At 41.2% G+C, this 18059-nt stretch overlaps 1 protein-coding gene across 4 annotated transcripts in view; it reads right to left on the bottom strand.

The window, feature by feature from the left end:
• Nucleotides 1-3990: 3990 nt before the first annotated feature.
• The window catches only part of LNPK (lunapark, ER junction formation factor), a 39967-nt gene continuing 25898 nt past the window's right edge, over nt 3991-18059 (bottom strand). For all 4 annotated transcript variants that reach the window (XM_081181541.1, XM_081181539.1, XM_081181540.1 and 1 more), the window contains 5 exons: nt 15967-16191; nt 10974-11079; nt 9406-9476; nt 6504-6674; nt 3991-4959 (listed from right to left, as the gene is read on the bottom strand). In XM_081181541.1, coding sequence (XP_081037667.1) covers nt 4763-4959; nt 6504-6674; nt 9406-9476; nt 10974-11079; nt 15967-16191 — 770 coding nt within the window. In that variant the 3' untranslated portion in view covers nt 3991-4762. The remainder of the gene's footprint in view (nt 4960-6503; nt 6675-9405; nt 9477-10973; nt 11080-15966; nt 16192-18059) is intronic.

Genomic DNA, 18059 nt, shown 5'->3' with positions numbered 1-18059 from the left:
ACAGGCAGGAGGGTATCATGTAGCATTAGGACTTTTAACAGGAGATCTCATCTCGGGGCTTCTCTGTGCTTAGCCAAAAATAAACCAGCATAGAACAAATACCAACCTTTGCATGGTATAAGGATCTTACAATGACTCCGGCAGTCCCACTGAACTTCAGCTACAAATCCTTCGGAAATAAAAATCCTGTTTTTCAAACACAAAGATGATCCAGCTCCATATAAGCCCTTTCAAGAATAATTGACTTTAATGGGAGAAGTAATGAGTTCTCTCATTACAAAAACAGTGGAACTTCTAGTTTCCTTTGCCTGGAGGAGGGGTGGCTAAACAGTGACCTGCCAGATGATATTAAGGCTCCAATTTCTTCCCTCCCCTCCCTTTTTATTACAAAATTTTAAAACAATTACCAAGCATGAAGTGTTGTCTTCCAGGACAAATACATATACAGATGTTAAGTTTTGTATGCAGCCATTCACTTGGCATCAAGGCAGACCTGGAAAATCTTTTATGTTACAGATTAAGCTGTATTAAGCTGTATCCACAGGGTATATTTCAATCCAGAGCGTTAAAACAATTTCTCCATAGTGGCTGCTGTGACTTCAAAGCAAATAGTGAGACAATTCTTTTATTTATTTATTGCATTTATTACATTTATTTCCCACCTGTGTCCAAGGAGCAACAACCCCTAAGAGGCAGTAACTGGCCCAACGTCACCTATGAGCTTCATGGCCGGCTTATGAAATGCTTGACTGCCGTAGTTGATTTGTTCCGCCTGGCCTTTGGCTTGGAATCAACTTGATCCCCTTCCCCTCTTTCCTTTTTCCTTCTGTGATGGAACTCCTATTTGGGGACTTCCCTGGCTTTTTTGTGGCCCACTTAGGACCAGTCTGGATAGCTGGCCTTGGTGAAGATTTGATGTTTTCATCCCGAAAAAGTTTTTGATTTGAGTTTCTACTGAAATGAGGCTGCATTTTAATGCTGTATTTTAATCTTGTTTTAAGTTGTATTTTAATCAATTGCTTTAACCTGGTGTTAGCCGCCCTGAGCCCGGTCTTGGCTGGGGAGGGCGGGGTATAAATAAAATTATTATTTATTATTATTATTATTATTATTATTATTATTATTATTACTACTACTACTACTACTACTACTACTACTATTACTATTATTACAACATTTGCAACAGGACTTGAACTATTCACTGACACATCTCAACATGAGAACCAGCCTTTAGGAAGAAATTTGCACCCATCTTTTTCACCGTCCAAATGAGCATTTGGATAACATCTGCGCCTTCCCCAAGTGTACTGTACATCTATGTACAGCCTTCTCTTATCTAGTACCCCCTAGGTGTTTTGACCAGGTTGAAGAATGTTTGATCTAGACTGTAAACATAACCACACATACCAAAGCTTTAGTAAATGTACCTTCTCAGTAAGTGGAAAGTTTCCAGTTCCTTTTAGAGGATATAAAGAGGGGTCTCAGTCTAAGCAAAGAGAAGAAACTTCTGCTTGTCAATCTCTCTTGAACCAAGCAAAGTGAGTTGGCACTAGCTAGCTCCCAACACTAGCATTTTTCTCTGGAATTGCCATCTGTTGTTTGCACACTCGCTTTGGAGGAAAATCTGGACAATGTTGCTAAATTACTGCAGTTTAGTGTTGCCTATGCTCTTCGTGCTGAACAGAAAAAGCGCTACTGAGGGGTTTTTTTTTTCAGTTTCTGTGTCATTAACTAAGTTTCCTGTTTATGGGTCCTTCTCATTTTATTGCTTCCTCTTAATGATGAAGGGCTTCTATTGCCCCTTGAATAGCCTCTTTTAATTGCCCCATGTTAGCTTCTGTTCATTTAGGCCTATGGTAGGGGGAAAGCTTCAATTAGATTTCTTTTTTTCTTTTTCAAAAAAAGTATGGCAAAACAGCAGTGTAACAATAGAAAGGAAAAACAATGTACAGAAGTAATTATTTAACACAGTGTTTTTCACATTTCTATACACATCCTTGAAATTGCTGGTTTTTCACCCAAAAATTGAAACTGGCAAATATTTAGTACATCCCTAAACAGTTGTGCTTTAGTAATATTATAAACTGGAGTCTAGCCACTATAATAATTTACTACTTTGGTGTTTCTGCTACTATGCACTCTGTAAAGATGGAAAAACAGGGGTTTGTAGTTCAGATAATTGCATGAATCTAACAGGGATTCCTTGCTACTTACACTATTATGACAATTTCTGTTACTATTTCGTATTTTGCTTGAACAGATGCACATAAAATATGTGACATAGCTCTTGTTTAGACACCTTACAGTCCAAGAATCAGTTTTCTTCCCTTATTTTATGTGGCTGTTATTATTATTATTACCATTTTCAGCAAATCATCACTTCTCGGCCTTTTGGCTAAGATCCAATGACCATTTTCATAAAACCAATTAGGCAGCTGTCTTCAGCTGTGCTCCACTTTCTCAAGGATCCACAACCCCAACTGATTTGGTGGGCTTTGGTTTTTTTTAGTAAATACATAAAAACTTTAAAACATGTGATACTTTCCTTGGATGGCTTATGCTGAGAAGCATCAGTCAGAGTTTGTTCCAAGCGAGGGGGATATTTCACAGGGCAGAATTTTTTAAGGAGCAGTATCCCCCTCGCTGTGGGTTAAACCACAGAGCCTAGGACTTGCTGATCAGAAGGTCGGTGGTTCGAATCCCCACAACGGGGTGAGCTCCCGTCGCTCGGTCCCTGCTCCTGCCAACCTAGCAGTTTGAAAGCACGTCAAAGTGCAAGTAGATAAATAGGTACCGCTCCAGCAGGAAGGTAAACGTCGTTTCCGTGCGCTACTTTGGTTCGCCAGAAGTGGCTTAGTCATGCTGGCCACATGACCTGGAAGCTGTACACTGGCTCCCTCAGCCAATAAAGCGAGATGAGCGCCGCAACCCCAGAGTAGGCCAAGACTGGACCTAATGGTCAGGGGTCCCTTTACCTTTACCTATCCCCCTCGCTGCAGGACCTCCAATGGGGCAAAGCAGTAAGAGGCAACAGCCCAGACCAGAGCCCCAAGAACAGGGGTGAGGAACCTGGTACCCTCCAGATGTTGCTGGAACTACAAGTCCCATAATCCCTGACCATTTGGCAATGCTGGCTGGAGCCGATTGTGTCCCTGGGAGCTCGTGAAAGGGACTCGTAAACAGGGGTGTTGGCAGGATCTTGGTGAAAGAGACTGAAAAGAGTGAGCTTGTGTCTTTTGAATTAAGGCTGCTTGCCTGTCTGGGCTATGTGGAAGCTTGATTGTGAGTTTGCTTGTGGGTGTGGCCATGTTCTCTGCTAGAGCACATGGTCTGAAGCGGAGGAGCTACTGCTGGAAGGAAGCCAAGCTGACTGAAACACACATATTGCTAGGCAGAAGTCTTCCAATGAGTTATTAGTCCCGTAGAACTCACACTTTAGTGAGAAAAGAAAAAAAGGAGATAGCATCTTTGATGTTGCTCAATGACAGGAACTGGTTTGCATATCATTTGAAGGTGGGACACCAAGCAAACTAGCATGCCTGGATACCTGCTCTAGTCTGAAATTGCCCCTGGCAATTCTGTCTACAGTCTTCAGCACAGGTGTCAGATGAAATCTGAAGGAGCAAGTTTTCCTTCATATTTTGAGAGTCAAGCACACTACTTATTCATTATACTTATATTCTGTTCTTCTCATTAAGAAACTCGAATGATTTACACCTGGCACTGGCTGGACAGAGACCTTCTTAGATTTACATAACACCATTATGTGCTGTTGGACTACTCTCCAGGCATGTGTTCATAATGAAGTCTGCTGATGCACAGTCCAGTTCTCAGGCGTTATGGAAACCACCAAGCTTGAAAAGTTTGGTTAAGTGCCAAAGAAATAATCCAGTACTCAGAAAGAGAAATCAAAGTAAATGCTTATATGAAAATAGTAACGTGTGCATGGTTCTGGTTCTAAAGCTTAAAAGAACATACAAAACAAGTAAATAATGCTACAGTCTTTATTTTCCTTTAACAAAATACACAAAATTCACTTTTATAGTCATTATTGTACAGGTATAAATAATGCGCAGTATTCAAGTACAGTCAAGTGTGGATATTCCTACGCTTTATGTAAACACAAACTAGCTTTCTATTTCACATGCTGTTGGCTCATCTGCTGTGCATATAGCCCCTAAAGGATATATCATACTTTGGACAACCCTTTAACAACCTGCATTCTCTCAAAGGAAAATAAAAAAGGGTTAGGAGTGACTTAAGTTTTAGTTGTATTGACACTTTCGTACTGCTTATGATAAATACCTAAGCACCATTTCTCCTGTAAACATCTAGATATTCAAAATTCATTCAATACCTAAATATTAACCCCCCCAAAAAACCCTAAGTTTACTAAACCAAGAATTACACATCCTTTTAGTTATTTACAGCACTCTTTGTTCAATAACCAAATAATACTATATTTTAAATCACTTGTATGTAAAATACTCCATTCAGGCATTTTTAGGTTGTCTTTTTAGAAAGTATGCAAAGCAAAAAAAGGAAGCTGTGCTTGGGTTTGACTTCAGCTAACTGGCACATTCTGAAGTGCTTTAACTTGCCCACACTCTTGCAACAAAATACCTCGTAGTACACTTAGCTTCAACATACAGTGGCAGTCTGAGCTCATGAGAGTGGCGACATTGCAGCTTTTGAAAGCAATCCACCTGGGGGGGGGGGAAAGTAACAGCTGAAAGAGCGTAGCTAAAAATAATTAGGCACTTTATTCTTCTGCTAGTGGTTCTTGTCGTTGGGAAGCTGGAACAGCAAACTCGGAGTCTGTGGTGGCGGTTTTGGCTTCGCTTCCTGGTTGCTCTTCAGCCGCTACCCCAACTACGTCACGGCTTTGGTCTTCAACAGTCAAAGCTTGGTCATCTTCCTGGTTTGTCTCAGTAAGTTGGGTGGCTTCTTCTAAAGGGTCTGCGTGAGACACGAAGTTTGATTACACTGATCATGTGATTAATTTCTGAGGAAAATAGAAGCTTGTGGAATGTCAGGTTCACACAACTGATCCTTCCTTTCCCTCCTCCCCTCTGTAGGCCTTGAAAAGCCTCTCTGAAGACATCTCTGAGGCCTCTCTGAAGACATCAGGACAGTGTACAATAAATGGTGGGCTGTGTCATACAGGGCTGAGGTGGGAAGGGAGAAATCACCCCAAATGAGACAATGGAATCTTGATTCCTCCCCTTCCCCACATCCTTTTGTGCCCCCTAAAAAATCTACTTTTGGGGTCTGGAGGATTCTCTGGAAGAGGGTGGGATGAGGTGTTGCAGGGGGAGGGGGGAAATTGGCAAACATCAGCCTCCTCCCCGCTTCTCCTAGTCAGATCCCTCTATTAAGATTGCTCTTTTGTTCATGGAAGGTAAAATCCGGATACACTGTGCTTTATTTTGCTTTCTTTTATTATGGGTAGCCTTGGAGACCTGTTACCAGGCAGAAAGGGTTATAAAAATAAAAGGGAAATTGATAACAGTTTGCATCAAATTGTAGAAGGTTACAAAGGTTTTCCACCATAAACCTTGTCATACATGGGCATTACATGCCATATTTGTTCATCTAAGAGCACTTGGTGGTGTGATCATTTCTGGATATGCTCTCAAGAAACTTCTCTGTTTAGAGCCACCTACAAAAAGATACTTTTACATATAACAAAATACTTTTAAGGGAATTAATACAGAGTGATAGTCTAAGCTACGTTCTTAGAATGTGGCATGCTCTTGTTAGCTGAACACAAGATGCTTACTGTATTTTCAAGCCTATAAACCATCTCAAAAGGAACTTTGTTAAATTAAAGTTGACAATTTGTCTTTGAACTACCCATTATTTTATTTTTTATTTTTAAAAAAGCCAAGTCAGTTTTACTAGATTTTCCTGCCCTGGGGAAAACAGCAAAACCAGCTTAACGAACAAAGGCAGGAACTTAAACCCCACCTCAACCCAATGACCTGGGGAAAACAATGAAATCTAACCATTCTGTGATCCAAATCCTTTAATTACACAGTGTAAATGCTAATATTGATACTAAAAAAAACAACCAAAAAAGTAGAAGAACAGGGCTTTGTAAACAAAGAAAATTTAAGAGACCGATAGTCTTGCTAGATAGGATGGAAAGAATCTATTTTTCAAAAAGAAAGTGAATTAAGTTTGGATTCTACTAAAGCTGGGGGGGGGGGGGAGGACTGACTAAAAACATCCTTGGCAGCCAACTTTGAAAAACCAGCAAGGCAAAATATACCACAGGATGACCCAAGATCATCCTATTCTTAGGAAATCAAGATGAAAAGAAGATTTTCTGCACGTGAGATATAGTATCGTGGTTGACTATGAGCAACACTCTTTCTGTCATGTATAGCGAACATCCACTGGCAAGATTGAATAAACAGCACTGCAAGGAAAAGCAAAATGCTTCAAATCCAATTGCCCTAATTACATTTTCTGGCAAATGTAGAGGACTCAATGCACACCTTCAGCCATTTCATTCTCTTCTAACTTTTCTTCCTCCAACTGCAGTGGTTCAGTCGTGCTCTGTACCTCTGTAGGCTGCTTCTTTTCAGCACTGAAATCTGGAAGTCGTGGAGCTTGAGGTCTTGTTTTTCTTGCAGGATTCAGGAAGAAGCAGTAGGCACATCTAAATGCTGCACAAAAGTTTAATACAAGTGTATCCAGTTAGCTCACTGAACCTTATATGTGCTAACAGTGCAATGGCTGCAAGACTCTGAAGCATTAACTTGGAAAGGAAGAACAGCAAACCGATTTTTGTAGAAGCAGCACTGCACACTCTCACCTTCTCCCATTATCAATGACAACGACAAACAAAGAAGAGTTGTTTTCTTACAGTAGGGCAAGTCTTTTCTCGGATTTGAAATTTCTGGTGCAGTTTTTCAAAAATCAAAGAAACACAGAGTTGGAAGGAACCCCAAGGATCATCTAGTCCAATCCCCTGCAATGCAGGAATCTCAACGCACAGTCCCCCATCCAATCTGAAACCATCCGGGAGCCTGCTTAGCTTTGCAAAAGTGTTAGACATTCCATTGCTGCACCACTAGGAGGGTTATAATTTGGGTCTACAGTTCAAAAATCTATGTGCATGTTCTTTTCTTTCATGTTAAATTAATGCATAGGAGGTAAAAAAGACTGGAGAAGCTATACGTTTAAGGCAACATTTCTCTTTTTATTATTGCAACTTCTGCAGCCTTCCTTTCCTACAAGGAGCTCAAGGCAGCGTACATCTCCTCCCTATTTTATCCTCTCATTTTTATCAGTAGTACTCCTCACTTCTGCCTCCCACTGGCTCCAGCCTTGGTGAAAGAAAGGTACAGGGGGAAAAACATACAGGCTGCTGCAGCTGTAATTTATTTCACCATGTGGAAGTTGTGTAATAGGGAGTGCTGGTGAGGGTGGATATGCTTTGGGACCCAACAACAACACTGAAGAGGAAGAGAGGGCAGAGGGATAGGCCCAAACACCTGGTGCTTGGTTCGTGGCTCCTTTGGCAACAGCAACTATCACCTGTTTCTTGCAGGTCAACCCCACTGCTTGCTTAACTCGATCCACAAATTTGGGAAGAATGCAGTGCTAAAAATCCATATTGGGGGGGAAAGAGATGGATAGCAACCCTGCATGACGGGGTGTTCCCCTGAGTTTGGGAGCCTAGGTCTTAAGCAGTGAAAGCTTCACAGGACAAGTGCATCAATCCATCTTTAACTATATTTCAACTATGGGCAGAAGTGCAAAAAGTGAAAGGCGTAACCTCTCTAACTTGCATTTCATGGCTTGTATCCAATGTTGTGTGAGCATAATTCTGCTTGTGCAACAGAACTCTCCCTTCCTCTCCCCATGCTGCTACCCCACCCCCCATAAATGCTCCAGGAGTCCTCCAGCAATCTGGGGCAGATTTTGAGGACATGTTGGGGTTTGCAGAAGAGGAGAGGTTCCACTGAGCAGGACAGCAGTGTTGGATACGACCCTTGACTTTTAAGTGAACATTCAAAAACGGGAATGAGATATTGGCTCTTACTCAAATGTTTTGCATCACTCTTTGTAACTGACTCAAGTCAGTTGAGAGTTTGTATTCTGAAAGAGAAAATATTCAGAAAAACTGCTTTCTTCCTTGCCAACCCTATGCCATTGTCTGAAGAACCACCACTTCAACAGAGAGCACATGATCCCATTCTGTTTTCTTTGCAGGTCGTTTAGTGTGCGTATGAATGGGGGAAGGGGGGCAATCTATGCATGCGGATTTTGAACAGGCAAATTTAAGGATCAAAGTCACTGGTGTTACAAAAATTGCAATCTGTTTCCAAGAATGGCTATTGCACGTTGTGGGTTTCTATAGGCAGATGTAACAGTTTACATAGCAACCGGAGAGGGAAGGGAAAGAGAAAGAAGCATCCCACTATATACTTCTGGGAAAGAGCTCAAAAGCTCTCACCCTCATGCAGACACAAATCAAAGTGTCACAACACTCAGGCAAACAACAGCCTATAAAATTTAGGCTACGTACTTTCTGCTATTTATATGTAGTATGGCTACTGCCTCATGAATCGAGATCAATTTAGCTGGGGGCGGTGGGGTGGGGAGAGCCGTTCAGGAGAGATTAAATCAAACTTTGACCACACATGCGTAATACAGGGCTTGAACAGTAAATGTATTAGCCCTCCGATAATACAAGATCACATGAAATGAATGGGTTAAGCTGCCTCTCAGAGTCAAGAGCAAATGGGAAGACACGCCCAAACGTCTTGAGATAATTTCTCTCACATTACTTGCAGATTGATTTTTGTTTGCCGAGAGGCGGCAAAATAAACATCTGTGTTCAATGAAGAGCTGTGCCTGTCTTAAGTTATTGTCAGCCGTAAAACTCAAGAATAGCCCCCGGAGTTTGTTCCCACTTCATCTCCAATGTCTCCCACAGGTTTCTCTGTTACGATAAATTTTGTTGAGGTTCTGGTAAAGTGAGGACCCAGATTTAAAAACAAAAACAAAAACCTATTAGGGTGCAGTTTCCTAGCCAAGTGCAATCTTGAAAGCATGCAGAGAAAGCAGCTTATTTCTACAGCTCACTTTTGCACACATGTTCCTTGACCTGCATATTACAGAACTTTTTTTTTTAAGGATAATGGATTCTAAAAGGTATACACAAATGAATACCATAACATATTATAAGTACACAAAACTGAATACAAAAAAAGAGTTATGAGTACTTAAGCTTATAGATTTTAATGGCTCTAGAACTTTTAGGACACACTCCAATACAGAGTTAATCAAGAACCAATATATTACATTCTGTAAATGCCTGAACGGACAATGGTGGCCAGGGAGACAGGAGGCTTTTTTAAGCAGCAGAATATATGCATTTGTTCTTACCGATATATTCAAATTCCTCCTTCAAAGCCATTCCATTATGCGAGGAACACTGTTGGCATATAAGTGCATATCTAAAGAAGATGAGATCAGAGGTTAAAAACATTGGTTTAGCCACTTAATTTTAGTCATTAATATAATTTAGTCGTACTACTGGATCACTTCAACAGGACTTGCACACCAGAAAGGGGGCACTGAAATTCAGAATTAAAATAGCATAAGCCCTTTTACACACATATTCACCTCTCACACGCAGTTTAAATGCATGGAGCAGGGAAGTGGACTGCTAATGCCCCTTTGGGACATGATGTCATGCAACCTCGCCCATATGCCCAGTGCCACATCAGAAAAGGGGAACCGAGACTTCCTCCCTGCACCCTAATAATAATAATAATAAATATTTATACCCCACCCTCCCCAGCCAAGACCGGGCTCAGGGCGGCTAACACTGCATGCAGACACCTGAGTGTGTAACCCTATTATAAATTTATTTTCACAAACATATCACATTACTGCAAATTTAAAAGCTGCCATCTGAGTATTTTTAAGTACACTGTGACTCGGCCACTTCAGACTCAAAATATTTTGGCTATTTGGTTTAAAGCACCATCAATCTGAATTCAAATCACAGCTAGGTAAAGTTGGTAAGATTCAAAACGAGGCAAAGTAATCGAAGAAGAAAAAATAGGAGGCAGAATATCTGAAAAGCCCTAAACAACTTAGGACTCAAATATCTGAAAGACCACCTCCTTCCCCACAGACTGTCTCAGGTGCTGTGATCAGCAGTGAGGGCCCTCCTGGTAGTTCCTTCACCCTTAGAGAAGGGTGGTTGTGGCCCAGGAAAGGCATTCTCAGTGGTGGCCCCTAAGCTGTAAAATTCCCTCCCTTCAAAGCTACATCTGGTACCTTCATGGTACAGCTTCTGGAGAATGCTGAAGACATTAACCTGGCTTTTGACACCTGAGGTGCATATTTTTAGGATCCGCCTTATTTTTGTGTTTTGTTTTAAGCAGTTTTAATATTGTTTTTTAAATGCTATAACCCACCCTGGGACCTGAGGGTAAAAGTTGGGTGAATGATAATAATGATGATAATAGCAGCTACAAATAACTACTCCAATAAAAAAATGCTTTCTATAACTGATTTTATTCCATGAACTGTCAGAAAGGCACTTTAATTGACAGCCAATTAAAAGTGTGGCGATTAAGATTCTCTGAGCAACGACTGCTCCAGTACAAGAGTTCGCGTAAGTTATTAGAAAGTTACAGTATGGCTACAATCCTATACTTGCTCACATGGAAGTAAGTTCCACTGAACCTGGTGGGGCTTAATTCTAAGTAGACATGCATAGGATTGCACTGTAAGGGCTCCTTTTCGCGTCACATTTATTACATGCCCCTCTTTCTGGAAGGAGGAATGCTACCAAGAGGAAAAGCCATAGTGTGGGCTCCTCCCATCTGGGTTTGGGTTTCCGCAATTAACAGAGTGATGCAAAGAAGAAACCGCAGGAAACCTGAGAAGCAACTCAAGAGTTATAATTTCAGAATTGAACATAATAAGTAACGTTTAACCTGTTCTGTGGACCATCTCCAACTAAGTATTCAACAACTCTATCCAATGCTCCCCTTTCTCGAGGAAGAATAGGTCTTGCCAACGGAGGCCCTGGAGGATGAAGACCTGGAAGACCAAAATGGGATTGAGAGCAACCTACTGACTTATTAACCAGGAATAAGGACATCTGCTTCCAGTCTGTATGTTACAAAATGGAATAAAGCACCTTAACATGTATTAGAAATTAGCATTATATTCCTCTGCATTTCAATCCCATTATCAGATTTAATTCCGTATGTCAGTTCCTTGGGGTTATTTTTCTTGCGAATGAAAATACCACATGTAACAGGGAAATTGTCACCTTCTGTGAAGACAGATTTGGAAGGTTTTTTGCCTCCCTTGATAGCTGTTTACAGCAATGATATTGCCCTGAAGCTTCTTTCCCCTGAATGAAGTATGCCTCACTCTCTCAGTTCTGCCTGATATACACATTCCCTGAAACATACTGGATTTGTCACTTAGCAATCTATAACCTGTGCTTTGGTTCCCTCCAACCCAACCACAGGGCAGGCAAAACCTACTTTTTAGCCTCTATTTAGGACCTTAGTCAAATTTTAGATTTGTTATTTGAGACAAAACCAGGTGTCTATCTACACTGAGCACAGTTCACAGCACAAGCCTATACACATCTACTCACAAGTAAGTCCCACAGAATTCAATGTGACTTACTCCCGGGTAAGTTTGTATAGGATTGCAACCAACACTTTTTCTAGGGGCATGAACTCTGTTGAGACTATTGTATTACTTTTTGATGTTCTTAATGCAACAGAGAACTAGCATGGGACAGTGGTTGGAATGTTGACTAGAACAAGGGAAACCAAGGTTCAAATCCATGATCATCATGAAGCTCAATGGGTGGCCTTAAGGCTAGCCACTCTCTCAGCCTAAACTACCTGGCATGGAGGGCCCATAATGGTTGTATGGAGAGGTCCCTGAAACACGCAGGGAGGAGAGAAGGCTCTCTGCCTTCAATCATTATGCCCTGATTCACATAAACCACCGTTTTGCAATGTGTGAACCCTGCTGCACAGCACCTTAACTATAGTTTGCTTACTGCCAACAAATTACAGCATGAAGCCATGGTTTGTTGTTCGCTTACAAACCCTTAAATGATGTGGCATTATGTGAAAGCACCTTTGCTTAACCATGGCTCATTGGACCACCTCACCCGCATTGCTCACCAAAGGCGCAAAGCAAGAGCAGCCAGAAAACAAACCAAGCTTTGAAGAAACGAGCTAAGGTTTGCTTGATCACCCGTGGGACAACTTGCAGTTAACCTGTTCGTTTGTTAAATCAACCATGGTCTAGCATTAAGGGCAAACCAGACCTATGACAGACATTCCAGCAGTTCCTATCTATATCATCATATTGTATAGGAAGTTTAGAACACGTGGACATTGTGTGTGTGTGTGTGTGTGTGTGTGTGTTCCTTCTCTCCTCCCCCCCCCCCGCAAAAAATATCATTCTGTGTACTCAAATTCTCTCAGTACCATAGGACATATGATGCTCCAGCTATTGGTGGACACCATCAACACCAGCCAGCATAGAAGACTGGAGTAGCCACAAATTGCTCACCCTACTTTTAAAAGTGTGCCGAATTGTGAGTTGGAGACTACAACATTCATTAAGCTTTCAGTTCTATCCTAATTATCAGACATTTCAGATATTATTATTATTAATTGAATTTATATACAGTCGTACCTTGGAAGACGAACACAATTCATTCTGGAAGCCTGTTCAACTTCCAAAACATTCAGAAACCAAAGCACGGCTTCTGATTGGCTGCAGGAAGCTCTGCAGCCAATCGGAAGACGTTTGGGTTCCAAAGAACATTCGCAAACCGGAACACTCACTTCCAGGTTTGCGGCATTCGGGAGCCAAAACATCGGTGTACCAAGGCGTTCTGGATCCAAGGTACGACTTTACTGCCCTGTACCCGAAGGTTTCAGATGTGAACATATATACATTTTGCACAAGTAAATACATGACCTAAACAATTACTTTAAACCAATTACATTTAAAGGGAACACCATTACAAATAAGAGAGGCTTGGACTGGAATAAAACTGATTTTTAAAAAAGATTACATGCAAAACAATCCAATGTCACATATAAATATTTTCAGTATTATTAAGCATGCACACTTTGGAGGCAATCTCAGTTCAAAACAACCATAGGGCCCATGGTAAAAGGGCTGCCTCACTAATCTTAAAGAAGCCTGAAACCTAAGACCATGTGCCCCAAGAACCTCTCCAATTACTTGGCACACTAACAATTCTCAAACCACACATCTTATTCCTCATGCTGATATGGACAAGAGTAATTAATATGAACATCAAAAGCAATCATTGTGGGCAGACTGGCCATTTCTGCAAAGCTTGGCAAACTCTCAACTACCTGCTGGTTATTAATTTTTAGACATATGGAAGCTCTGTGGTAATACATGTTAAATTGATTCTCTTCCACAAAGTATAATGTAATGAAAAAATGAATTATCTTTTCCAGTTTAAAGATAATTAAGTGCAGTCATATGCACTTCGGCTGAGGTTTCTCACAAGACAGGAAGAAATCTGAATAGCAAGAAACTTGACTTTTATATTCTATCATGTTGCTTGGAACTTCTGAGTAAGTTGCACTTGAAAGACTACACTGAGAGACACTGAAATTCCTGCACCAACAATAAACCTCCAAGTTTGTCATGACTTTTAACAGTATGCTACAGAACTGAATCAACAGAGGGCACTTGTTTCTTAATTAACATGTTACAGTTAAAAATTGCCACATTTGCCAATAACTCTTAATTAAAATAAGTACTGTATTTTTTGCTCTATAAGACTCACTTTTTCCCTCCTAAAAAGTAAGGGGAAATGTGTGTGCGTCTTATGGAGCGAATGCAGGCTGCGCAGCTATCCCAGAAGCCAGAACAGCAAGAGGGATTGCTGCTTTCACTGCGCAGCGATCCCTCTTGCTGTTCTGGCTTCTGAGATTCAGAATATTTTTTTTCTTGTTTTCCTCCTCCAAAAATTAGGTGCGTCTTGTGGTCTGGTGCGTCTTATAGAGCGAAAAATACGGTAACCACCATTAATTACGGTTTTAAAAATGAATAATGAACCAAACACCTAGCCCTTGCATCAAAGTGTGCTATACTATTTTTTCCTCCCAAAAGCTATATAGCCTTCAAAATTGCCTGAGACTGGTAAAAACCTGCACTGCAGGATCAAAATTTTAATACAAAACTGTAGTCATAATCCACACCTGTCTGAACTTTGGGAGACAGGTGTGAAGAGATTCTACACAGAAATTTATCAGCCATCCTGTTGCCTGAGAGTCCTACATGCAGCTGCTGCGCTGAGCACCAATGCATATGGTCATTCAGGGTGAAGTAAGGCCCTCTCACGCATCATAGTTGTACCTATGTTTTTGAATGGAATCCATTCCAGAAGTCCATTTGACTTCCGAAAATGTTCGAAAACCAAGGCGCAGCTTCCGATTGGCTGCAAGAGCTTCCTGCACTCATTGGAAGCCATGTTGGACGTTTGGCTTCCAAAAATAGTTCGCAAACCGGAACACTCACTTCTGGGTTTGCGGCGTCCGGGAGCAAAAACGTTCGAGAACTAAGCTGTTCAAAAACCAAGGTCCAGTGGTACCTCTAGTTACAAACTTAATTCATTCCGGAGGTCCGTTCTTAACCTGAAACTGTTCTTAACTAAAGACGTGCTTTCGCTAATGGGGCCTCTTGCTGCTGCTGCGTCGCCGGCACATGATTTCCGTTCTCATCCTGGGGCAAAGTTCTCAACTCGAGGTAACTCTTCCAGGTTAGCGGAGAAGCGTTTGTAACTCAAGGTACACTGTATCACTGTATCTACTAGCCTGCTCCTCCCTTGGAAGCCAAGACTCCAACTCCAACTCAACCTAAACTAGCATGGCAATGGTCAGGATTGATCTTGATCAGGCTGCTGCAAGGTTGTAAGTCCCTTGTTTTCTCCATCCCTAACACAACACCAGGGTTTGCTGTTCCAGAGGGAATTCCAAATAGGTAATCATTTCAATGCAAGGAAAAGCAGCAAATTAGACACAAGCTGAGTAAAAAAGGCAGCTCCGACCTTCTCTCAGAATCTGACCCTCCTATCTGTAATTTCAACCCTAGGAGATTTGGAGGCAAAGGAAAGTGAGCAGGAAGCACACAATGACACACTGGGCACACATGAATAATTTTTCCATTAAGAGTTCGCTCACTACAGACTTTTACCACCCCATACACAACTGAAATGAAAAGTACATCTGTAAAACAGAAAATCAATCCAGCAATGAAAAAGGTTTAAAGTGCTTCTGAGTTTAGCTAGTAGTTTCAGCAGATACAAATTAGAAGTAAAATGTTTCAACAAGGTAACTGATGTTAACTCTCCCCTGTCCCCCGTTCATCAGTTTTCTACTTCAGAAAGCTCTGCTGCCTAATACGGAACCTCTTTAGTTATTAAATATTTTATGTTTTAATCTTTGCAGCGTAAACTTTTGGGGGGAGGGCTTAGAATAAGCATTTGAATAAATGTCACAATGAAAGTTAAAAAATATGTCCAGGGCTTTGTAAGAAGCATGAATGAATTCCAAAAGTGTTTTCTTATATCCCTGATTTATCTAAAGTCTGGAGGCTTGACTAAACCAAGAACATAAAAAGGTATGCTATATTGTTGACTACAGAATACTGCAAAGTTTTATTACCATTTAAACAAAGAAGCCATAACAGTTAAATGAGCTCAGGCAATAGGTTTCAGTATCATAAGGTGCCAGCTGTAAAGAGTTATGGCTAATTGAATATGGAGCTCCTGCTTAATCAGATAACGGCTCCTCTACTTCCAAAGAAAATGCCATTTCCATACTGTCTGAAAATGGCCTGTTTTATTGGTAACCAGAGAAAATAATATAAACTGTAAACAACATTAAGTGCTCTGTTTACCCATTCCAGGCACTGGAGTGGCACGGGACCCGGGATGTCTTGGTAACACATTGGGCTGCAAGGGTGATGTAACAGATCTCTCAGGAGGTCCGCCCGGTGCCGAAATCTCTCTCTGCAAGCCAGGAGTTGGAGGCGCTGGGCTTGGTCCTTTTGGAGACCCCTGTTTTGGTGAAGCAGGGGTCGGGGGAGACACGTTGCCTCGCACTGGGGTCCGATGACGAAGTTCTGACAGAAGAGCCACACGTTAATGCTTATTGTACCAAAACGACTCAAGACCTGGCGTTACTGTAAGTTAACCAAGGTAAGGGAAACATTTGTAAAGGCTACCCCCACCCGTCCGCACACAAACCAGCTGAAGTGCAACAATACGTAGATCCGAGTTCTCAAATAGACCCTTTCTTGTAATTTGAGCCTACCATCTGGTTTCTAAACTCCCTCAGAAGTGGCTCTCACTTGAATGGCATTAATAAAACAGTTTAATTGCGTCTCTCAGCATTCTCTAACTAGCATAAAGGACCAGTTAATCTAGATTAGAATGTAAACAAATTAAATTATATTAGAACGTAAACAAAATGACCTCGAGGCCACTTATTAATTTTTCAAGCATTATCACACCATTCAGTCATTCTCAGGCTATTAAGAACCACAGTTCTTTTGCACAAGTCCCACACCATTTTGTTCCTTTATACTACATTACAATTTATTAAGATTTGCATTTTCCAATAGGAAAATATGCAATGGGGTGGGTGTTTGCATGCACCACTTTCACTGGTTCATGGCTAGGCTTCTGTTGGAAAGAGTTGAATCGGTGTGCAAAAAGAACAGACACCTAGTTAGGAATGAGTTGTGTATCATAAGAGTAGTTCAAGCCCAAAGGGAATTGTGAGTCTTGTTAAATCCTTCTCGCATACATAGAACTGCCTTTGACTCTGTGGGAATTTGCCATAGGTAATGAGTACTGAAGTAGACCTTAAGATGCTATCAATATGCTGATGGTGCGGCTCTGATCCGACCTTGATCCTGTAGTTTTTGCTGGTTGTGACTGGGGAACAGACATGAATGACGAACCCACTTGAAAAATATTCAGGGCAAGACCAAGATAATGATTGCTTGGCAGGCTCCAACCTGAAGATTGCATGCACACTTCTTAATGACTAGCCACTCATTTAGATTTGCAGGCTTCAGTGTACACCACTGTATCTAGAACCTTTCTGCTGAAAAAGCTGTAATTCACTCTCTCAATTTTGGATGCAGGGTTTTCATTCAGGTTTTCATAACTTGCAAGGTCCTAGCTGAAGAAAGCATCACTGGTTGCAGATTATGACAGCTGTCAATGAATGGTATACAACACTAATGATCATAGGATCTGTGTGATTTTTATGGCCTTCAGAACCTAATTTGAACAGGTAGCTCAGCCCTGAACACCTGAGAAACTGCTCTTTATCTACATCCCTTAGGGGCCTCTTTAACAGTATTATCCATGCAGCATGGTCAAGCGGTAACAACACGTAGTGGGACAATCTTGACAGCCCAAAACTAAGAGCTTTCTTTTCCTGAAGATCTTCACAACTCAAAGTACAACTCAACAGCCTCAGCCCCTTTCTTTCACTAGAGAATCATGCACTCAGCTGAAAAATATATATTAATACTAAGGCAACATTATTTCCCCCATCCCTGACCCACTTCCACACCCACCCACCCCATATCTTCTGTTATATCTAGATCTAGTGGCTCATTTCATTTCAGTTCTACAACTCAGCAACCACCAGCATTAAAGCCCTTTGCAATTGTGAATACTTTGGGCCTTTTCAGTATACATGTTACTACTATATGTATTTTTATCTATCTTCTTTTTGCACATACTTTCCCTGACTTGTAATCCCAAGTGCCTCAAGATTGTGTCTTCCAACGCCTGCGGGATACATTTTGTATGAGAATCCAGGTTTCTCACATCTTTGTGTTTCTGGTCCAGTGATGGTGGGGAGAATACAATTCCTTTTGCAGTAAAATCAATTTCACTGTCTTCTAGCAAGTCCTCGTGCATGGCATAGCGTAAAGTTAAAGATAGATATGAAGCAGTTGCAAACTGTCAC

The sequence above is a fragment of the Podarcis bocagei genome (assembly GCF_964188305.1).
Source record: "Podarcis bocagei genome assembly, chromosome: 1".
Taxonomy (NCBI): domain Eukaryota; kingdom Metazoa; phylum Chordata; class Lepidosauria; order Squamata; family Lacertidae; genus Podarcis; species Podarcis bocagei.
Note: the sequence above shows the minus strand (reverse complement) of the source record. Positions and strands in the feature narration are given on the sequence as shown.